This window comes from Myotis davidii, unplaced genomic scaffold (genome assembly GCF_000327345.1).
Source record: "Myotis davidii unplaced genomic scaffold, ASM32734v1 scaffold874, whole genome shotgun sequence".
NCBI lineage: Eukaryota > Metazoa > Chordata > Mammalia > Chiroptera > Vespertilionidae > Myotis > Myotis davidii.
The window spans coordinates 166,314-175,973 of NW_006285611.1; the positions used below are offsets into that span (position 1 = coordinate 166,314).

General features: G+C 34.2%; 2 protein-coding genes across 2 annotated transcripts; both read left to right on the forward strand.

Annotated features, from left to right (window-relative positions):
- The first annotated feature begins 3,704 nt into the window (after positions 1-3,704).
- On the forward strand, positions 3,705-4,664 carry LOC102759259 (olfactory receptor 8U8). Its single transcript, XM_006756311.1, has one exon. It carries the CDS (start codon positions 3,705-3,707, stop codon positions 4,662-4,664), a length of 960 nt encoding a protein of 319 aa, XP_006756374.1.
- Positions 4,665-8,032: 3,368 nt separating this feature from the next.
- Positions 8,033-8,974, forward strand: LOC102766982 (olfactory receptor 5AL1-like). Its single transcript, XM_006756336.1, has one exon. It carries the CDS (start codon positions 8,033-8,035, stop codon positions 8,972-8,974), a length of 942 nt encoding a protein of 313 aa, XP_006756399.1.
- The last annotated feature ends 686 nt before the right edge of the window (positions 8,975-9,660 follow it).

A 9,660-nucleotide genomic window follows, 5' to 3' on the forward strand; every position in this document is an offset into this window, starting at 1 on the left:
TTTGACTGGACAAAAGTGACCTGTCCTTAATGAGCTTTTTTCCCCTCTAAAAATAAAGCTAGTTGAGTGTCTTGATCATAGTTGGTTCTGAATAAAGATTTGTTCACTATAAAATGAAATCATTCTCTCAATTCTTTGTATGCAAGTTTGGCTTAAAATTATAATTTATGTGTAGCAACTACCATAAAAATTTACATTGTGTTATTTCTGAAATGAAAAAATGTGAATTTTTGAAATTCCATTATCTCATTTGCTAGTTACATAACTAGTTATTGGCCAAAAATAAACAAATGTGAAGGCACTCTGAATACCCAGTTTAGGATTATAAGAGCGTTTTAACATACTTATGAGTGCTTTAATAATGTCTTTCAAATTAAGTGCCAAGAGACCACTGCAAACTAGTGGTGTCAATCAGGCATGATTTTCTTTCCCCTGGGGAGATTTTTCAATGTCTGCAAATATTATTGATTTTCATCATTACAAGGGGGTGTAAAGGAATACTATTGTTGTCTAGAGCAGTGATCGCGAACCTTTTGAGCTCCGTGTGTCAGCATTTTGAAAAACCCTAACTTAACTCTGGTGCTGTGTCACATATAGAAATTTTTGATATTTGCAACCATAGTAAAACAAAGGCTTATATATTTGATATTTATTTCATATATTTAAATGCCATTTAACAAAGAAAAATCAACCAAAAAAATGAGTTCGAGTGTCACCTCTGACACGCGTGTCATAGATTCACCATCACTGGTCTAGAGTGTTGAGGCTGGGGATGAGCTGAATAATCTACAAAGCACAAAGGAGTCTCTCACACAAAAATTATCCATCCCCAAATGGTAACAGTGCCAACGTTGAGAAAGTCTGCCCTAAACCATTGTCATCTAGACAAGTATTTGGGCAATAATGTCAGACTAAAGGGAGAGCCATAGAGGAGTGTTTCCTTAGAACCAGAGGTAATGTTAATTAATCTCCAGCCTGCCTTGGGATCCCTATGGAGTTTGGACTGTAATTTTTCTGATGGTCTTACTTGCATCATACTCTTACGTAAGATCCCTTGGGTTAGAGTCACTGACAAAACCCAGCAGTTTGTTGCTGCCCAAACCCACTTGCAGAAGAAATAGGAATGCCCTTTATTCAGGTAGATTCAATGGCTACATTTTAAAGTTGGGATCAAGATAGTCATTTTTAAATTATGTAGAAGAAAATAGAATGTTCTTAAAAAAATTTAGGTGGCATTTCCTGAAAATAGGGTAAAGTGTTCTCTCTAATTTTATTTCTGTATATATTTCTGATATTACGTATAATATAGTTCTTATTAGTTTGAACTGAAAATAAGATTTGAGGTCTCCAAAATAGAATCTATTATACCATTTGAATAAGTCAGGCACTTAACTGGCTAGACTGTAATCTCTGTCAAAACTCTTCTCATTTTTTGCAAAAGCTAATAATTGTACCTATGATGAGAAGTGAAAATGTTGAAATCAAGTCATCAATATGTCTCATAATGCCCTAAGGACATTATTTATGAACAAGGGGAATGAATATTGAAATATTATTACAAAAATTAATCTTTTTAACATATTTTTTTATTGAGAGAGATAGAAACATAAATGATGAGAAAAAAATAATTGATTGGCTGCCTCCTGCATACCCATACTGGGGATCAAGCCCTCAACCCGGGCATGTGCCCTGACAGGGAATCGAACTGTGACCTGCTGGTTCATAGGTCAATGCTCAACCACGGAGGCATGCTGGCCGGTAACAAATATTAATCTTTAGTTCTCCACACCAAGCATCTAGAAAAGACTAGCGTAGAAAATGTATGAAAAATCATGAATTTTACGCATGAAAGACACAATTTATCAAGAGAAAAATGTGGAAGTAGATGGCTGCTATAAATGTTAAATGTCATATAAATGAACTGTGTGTAAAATGTTTCTCCATCACAAAGAGGGAAACTTGGGTATCAGATCATGGACATTAGAAATCAAGGAGTCTTTGTAGAAGAGGTAGGATTTTGGTAGGCCTTGAAAGATAATTAGAAGTTCTCCCTTTAACTCTTTATCTCCATAAACCTGGTAGAGATAAGCATAGAAAAAAGCATATATAAAAGTAGAGAAGCATGTAAGGGCATGTAGTAATTAAAGACCACAAAACAAATGTTCTGATTAGATTACTGTGTGTTGGTTGTGACAGAAGCGATGTGAGTATACTTTGAATATAATATATTATATTCAATATTTTCTAATTTTTAAAACATTATAAATATTTGGGTTAGATGGTAAAAGGTCTTATAAAATATGCTTTCAAATATGTTTGCCTATATATGCATCAAAATAAGATGAGATGACATACTAAAGATCTTATAGGTACAAAACAGTGAAGACTTAGCTGGTATCTTGGGACTTGGAAACCAAATTTCCTATCAAAAGTTGCTTATTTGTTTCAAAATGGATTTTATATATTTGTGGGGTCACAGACTAGGATTTTAAAACTTTAATTGTCTTACCCATATCATGATGGTTATTGGCTGTAGTAATCTTTAGTGTATTCATTTTCTTCAGATAAATACCCAGAAGTGGAATTGTCAGATCTTATGGTAGTTCAATTTTTTATTTTTGACAAACCCCCATATTGATTTCCACAGTGTCTGTATGAATTTACATTCTCATCAAAAGTGTACACGGGTTCCTTTTTTTTCACATTCTTGCCAATCCTTGTTATCTCTTACTAGCATGTGTTGGTGTGGTTTTTTTAATAATAAGCATGAGTTGATACGTCATTGTGGTTTTTATTTGCATTTCCCTGGTGAATAATGTGGTTAAGCATCTATTCATGTGCCTATTGGCCATTTGTATGTCTTCTTTGGGAAAATGTTTAGTATTTAGATCTTCTACCCACCTATTAATCTAATTGTTTATGTTTTGTGAGGAGTTTTTTTGTGTTTTGTGTGAGGTTTCTTGCTATTGAGTTGTATGAATTCTTTATATATTTTGGATACCAACGCCTTATTATAGTATGATTTATAAATATTTTCTCTTATTTAGTAGATTGGATGAAAACTTTTTGACATTACCTGAGCAAAAGGTGTAGTATATAAAAACCATTAGTCACTGAAAAGACAGGAAATATTAGTAACTTTATCTGTCCAATATGTCAAGTCATGTCGACTGTGAAACAAAGCAATTTATTAGTTTCCTCAAAATTATTTTTAATTTTTGTATGGATAAAGTGAAAGGAAAAGAAATATGGCACGTGACATTATAAATTTACTAACAGGTTTGAAGAGTGATGTTACTACAGAACATTCATTTTCCTTTGGGTTATTCATGCTAACTTTTTTCAATACCAATAATATTTTTTGAGTTTTGAAAAATTAATATTTCATTGTAAATAATATAATACACAACAGCTTCGAACAGAGACCCAATATGTACTGCTTACTACCATACCACTCTTATTTTTAAAATGCAATTGATTTGGGTGAAAGAAATAAGTATTTCCTCCAAAATATTTACTTTTACTCTTCGTTCCATCCCAGATTCCAAGTATACCACTAATCATTTTAATATTAACACTTTCATATTATCAATAAAACTGATTTTCAGGATGTTAAGTAATAATAACACATTTTTGAGTTTTAAGGTTAATTTAATTAATGTGGATTTAATTCTCCTCTCTCCATCCAGACACACTGAAGGTCCATGGCCCACATCAATTGTACCCAGGTAAAGGAGTTTATTCTCATGGGCCTCACAGATCATCAGGACTTAAAGATGCCTCTCTTTGTGGTTTTCTTATCCATCTACCTCTTCTCAGTAGTAGGCAACCTGGGCTTGGTCCTAGTCATTAAGACAGATGCAAGACTCAACACGCCAATGTACTTCTTTCTCAGCAACCTGGCTTTTGTTGATTTCTGTTACGCTTCTGTCATTACCCCCAAAATGCTTGGGAATTTCTTATACAAACAAAATGCTATCTCCTTCAATGCCTGTGCTGCTCAGTTAGGCTGTTTTCTCACTTTCATGGTATCTGAGTATTTGCTACTCGCTTCCATGGCTTATGACCGATATGTGGCCATTTGTAATCCTCTCCTCTACATGGTTGTGATGTCCCCAGGAATCTGCATTCAGCTTGTGGCTGTCCCTTACAGCTATAGCTTCCTGATGGCGCTGTTTCATACCATCCTCACCTTTCGCCTCTCCTATTGCCACTCCAATGTCATCAACCATTTCTATTGTGATGACATGCCTCTCCTCAGGCTAACTTCCTCAGACACACACTCCAAACAGCTGTGGATCTTTGCCTGTGCTGGGATCACGTTCATTTCCTCTGTTCTCATTGTCTTTGTCTCCTACGTGTTTATTATTTTTGCCATCCTGAGGATGCGCTCAGCTGAGGGAAGACGCAAGGCCTTCTCCACATGTGGCTCCCACATGCTGGCAGTCACCATATTCTATGGGACCCTGATCTTTATGTACTTGCAGCCAAGCTCTAACCATTCCCTTGACACAGATAAGATGGCTTCTGTTTTCTACACAGTGATCATTCCCATGCTGAACCCCTTGATCTACAGTCTTAGGAACAAAGAGGTGAAAGACGCCCTGAAGAAAATCATCATCAATAGAAACCAGACTTTTCTGTTCATTAAATTAAGAAAGTGACTTAAGTAAATAAAAAGTATTTTCTTTATGGACTGATTTTTTTTTCTCTTAAAAAACTATCAGAATGCCTAGTCTTTTTTTTTAATAAGAGGGCAACATTAGTCAATAAGATTATGTAAGTTTCAAGTGTACAATTCTATGATACATGATCATATATTGCATTGTGTGCCCACCACCCAAAGTCAAATCTTCTTCTATCAGCGTATATTTGACCCCCTTTACACTATACAAATCCCCACCTCCTTCCCTCTGGTAACCAACATACTGCTGTCTGTGTCTGTGAATTTTTACTTGTTTTTCTTTGTTTGTTCATTTGTTGCTTTCAGTTTTATATCCCACATATGAGTGAAATCATATGGTTCTTAACTTTTTCTGTCTTGGGTTGTTTCCATGTCCATGTCTGGTCTCAATATGAGATTTTTAAATAGGTGTTCAATGAATAATACATTTTTCTAAAGATGTTCATTTAGGATCAAATTTCTGAAAGTAAAAATAACTATAAGAATTAACCACCATTTATCTCATTTTTCAAATAGAAAACATTAAAAATGATTAATTCTTTAGTTCATAAGGTTGTAAACAATTTCCCCATTTCTCAAATGAAAGAATGCATAAAAAGCTAATACCCGAATATATAACTAGTTATAAATAGAACAGAGACTAAAGTTCAGACTCTCCACTCCTCCAAAATCCCCAGTTCAAGATTCTCTGGTTGCATTAACAATCTCTCACATGAAAGGCAAAGATGCATAGTCTAAATAATTGTTCCCTGATTTGCTAATATCTTGAGAAAATTTTAAAAAATATAAAACATTTTCATTTTATATATTTAACAATTTGTCTTTATTAAAGAGAATAGTACTGCACCCTAACATTATTTATATCATTACTTTAACATGGCTTTCCACTTACCTGGAAATCTGGTTTGGTCTCAAAAGACTCTGAGAGAACTGCTTTTTTTTTATGCCTAGGAGACCTCATTATATTTTTTCCAGTTATCTTTAAAAAATAATAATCTGACTCGAGGATAGAATCCCAGAGGGACATCATACATTCTAAACTAATATATTCAAAATAATTGAAACATATAGGCCATTTTGGCAATAACAAGGATCATTTGCAGTTATACTAAGCAAACCTTGGGTGAGTTGGTTACTATTGATTATGTTATAGCTTATAACACAATGAACACAGCAGGCAATGTAAAAGAACACATGCTATTGTTAAAGAATGGCTCTGTAGTATCTGCAAGCTCTCCAAGTTTATCAATTAAATAATGTTGTTACTAAATTTGGAGTCTTTTTAAAGATTAAACAATATGGAAAAGGCTAATAGTAAATTGTAAGCACTTGCATATCATTTTTTTCTTTCTATGAGCCTAAGGACCTAAATTATCATCCTAACTCTCCTAATGAATTTGAGGGAGCAATTGATAAATGAGAATTACTATACACTGTAATATAGATAAAGTTATAGCCATAAATATTGGAGTATATTTTTCAAATTAATGCATTTCTTGGTTAAATGGGAAAAGAAAGTGGGTTATACTTGGTTAAGATATAAATATGATTGAGAAACTGAGGATAGATGTCTGTTCTGAGATGTTTGGTTCAAAAGCGGTGAAAGGGAAAAAAAGATAAAGTAGTAATCAAGATAAAGTTTCCAAGGAGAAAATACATGTAAGGGTTATGCTTTTTATATTTTGTTATGTTTTATCTGTCTAAACCATGTAGAAGGTGCATATTAGGCTACCTGAGACAATGTTGCGATAAAGGAAAATCAAATTAACATCTTTTCTGTTTAGGAAAGGAAAGCATAATTTAAATTCCACAAGCTTTTAAGCATTCATAATACAGCTTGAGTTCATAAAAATGCCCTATGAAATTTAGTTCTTCTAAATCAGCGGTTTTCAACCTGTGGGTCACGACCCCTTTGGGGGTCAAACTACCCTTTCACAGGGGTTGCCTAAGACCATCAGAAAAAACATATATAATTACATATTGTTTTTGTGATTAATCACTATGCTTTAATTACGTTGAATTTGTAACAATGAAAATACATCCTGCATATCAGATATTTACATGACAATTCATAACAGTAGTAAAATTACAGTTATGAAGTAGCAACGAAAATAATTTTATGGTTGGGGGTCACCACAACATGAGGAACTGTATTAAAGGGTCCCAGCATTAAGAAGGTTGAGAACCATGTTGCCCAAATATTACTCACTTTTGGTCATTTACTGAGTTGGAGATAGATACTAAAACAATGTCTCTTTATAATTAAAAGCTGTTTTATAATATGAAAAATTGTTCACTGCTGCATATTCTGCCAAAAGACAGCCAGAAAATTCACAATCCTATTTTTCCCTGGCAACCACTATACTCTTGTCTGTGTCTATAAGTTTTTGTGTGTTTATTTTTCTTGTTTGTTCATTTCTTTCAGTTTTATATCCCACATATAAGGGAAATCATATGTGTTTTTTTTTAATTTTTCTGTCTGACTTGTTTCTTTCAGCATGACATTTTCAAGATCCAACCAGGGTGTCACAAATGGTAGTATTTCATCCTTTCTTATGGCTGAGTAGTATTCCATTGTATATGTACCATATCTTCTTTATCCAATCATCTATCAAAGGACACTTCAGCTGTTTCCATGTCTTGGCCACTGTGAATAATGCTACTATTAACAAAAGGGCGCATATATCCCCTAGTAGCCAGTAAAGTTGAGCATCTTTTCATACATCTGTTGCCCATTTGTATGTCTTCTTGGGAGAAGTGTCTATTCAGGTCCTCTGCTCATTTTTTAACTGAATTGTTTGCTTGTTTAGTGTTGAGTTATAAGAATTCTTTATATATTTTGGATATTTACCCCTTGTTGGAGCTGTTTGTTATTACTTCCATTTTATATCTTTCATACCTCTTTTCGGTAATTTTTAATGTTCTTATGAAATGATGAAATGATTATTTTGTGAGATAAATGTACAATTTAAGAAACCTTTTTTATATAGGCTGTCATAATCACTTACATTTTTAATGTTTCTTTTTTCCTTTATATTTCAAGAAAAGTGCAACACAGACATTGCAATTGTATTGATTGTAAAACTTTAATCAAAGTACTTTTATTCTTTTTTTTTTACAGTGGATTTTCTAGGTTGGAATTTCTGCCTGGACCAAATCCTTTCACAGTGAAAGCATAAGTAAAACCCACTCATAATTCACAGGTTTTGTCAGAGATCTACTTAGACTGAACCTAACATAACCTCCTGGTGATCCGGGGACCTTCTCACATTTAATTGATTTTATCTCACTGAGTCAAGATTATTCAGTGTGTGCTCTGGGGGAGATCATTGCAGAATTGTGTATTTCATGGCAAAGGGCAATCATTCGGCAGTCACTGAGTTCATCCTCTTGGGCCTAACAGATAATCCACAGCTTCAAGCCATTCTCTTTTGTGTATTCCTTCTGATTTACTTAGTTACTGCCTTGGGTAATCTGGGTTTGATTGTGCTAATTCAGGTCAGTCCTCAGCTTCACATACCCATGTATTTTTTCCTCTGTCATCTGGCTTTTGTTGATTTCTATGGTACCTCCGCCATCACACCAAACACCCTCGTGAACTCATTTCGTGAAATTAAAAGTATGTCATTTTATGCATGTGCCACTCAAGTGTGTTGCTTTATCACATTTTCCGTTTGGGAATTATTAATGCTCTCTGTCATGGCGTATGATCGGTATGTGGCCATTTGCAACCCTCTACTCTATGTAGTTCTCATGCCTAGAAAACTCTGCATTCAAATGGTCACTAGCTCTTATATTTACGGATTCACCGTGGGACTCATACAGGCAGTGGCAACATTCCACATGTCTTTCTGTGACTCTAATGTGGTCAATCAATTTTACTGTGATGACGTTCCCTTGATTGCTCTGGCCTGTTCAGATACCCAAGTCAAAGAGCTGATGTTGTTAATCATTGCTGGATTCAATGTTTTTTGTTCTCTTATCATTGTTCTGGTATCCTATGTATTCATTGTCTTTGCCATCTTAAGGATTCGTTCTGCTGCAGGAAGACAGAAAGCCCTTTCTACCTGTGCTTCTCACCTGTTTTCTATTACTATGTATTATGGGACCCTCAGTTTTATGTACCTTCAGCCCAAGTCAAGCCACTCGCTAGATAAAGACAAATTTGCTTCAGTATTCTATGCAGTCGTGATTCCCATGCTAAATCCATTAATCTACAGCTTAAGGAATCAAGAGGTAAAAAATGCTTTGAAAAAAATTATTGAAAAGGTATATTCTAGTAATCAATAATGAATTATGTTGTTCCTAAAGAAGTGCTGGATATGGAGTAAGGGAATTTTAAATCAAGGCTTATACAGTGGTACAGTGCCATGAAGCACAGGAGCCTTTGTCTTCTGAGACTTAGTTTCCTGATCTCTATTTTCATGAAAAATAGTATTTTGTTGGTTTTGCTTGCACATGGTAGATATTTCATCAATGTTTGTATGTTTAGTTGTTGAATTGTAAAAAAGGGATAAAAAATGTCTGCTCTTTTTGACCATGAGATGTTTCAACAATAGAGAGGAAGATTTAAGCACCTTAAAACCATAACTTTTTCTTATTTCACTGTGGTATTGAGAATTTTAGCTTGTCTTGAAAGACATGAACTATGCAGCTAAGATTTTCTTCCATAATTGAACAGGGGGAAAATAACAAAGTGTTTGGGTGAGGGTTTTGATTTTAAAATGCCAGGAAAGTGACCTTACTTTTCACTTTACAATGTCCCTATTGATATGATTGAACATTTTTTATTTTTTTTTTCATTTTTAAAAATGTGTTGATTTTATTTATTTATTTATTTATTTTAATTTCTTTATTGATTAAGGTATTACATATGTGTTCTCATCCTCCCATTACCTCCAACTCATGCCCTCACCCCCTTGTTGTCTGTGTCCATTGGTTAGGCTTGTATACAGGCATACAAGTCCTTTGGTTGA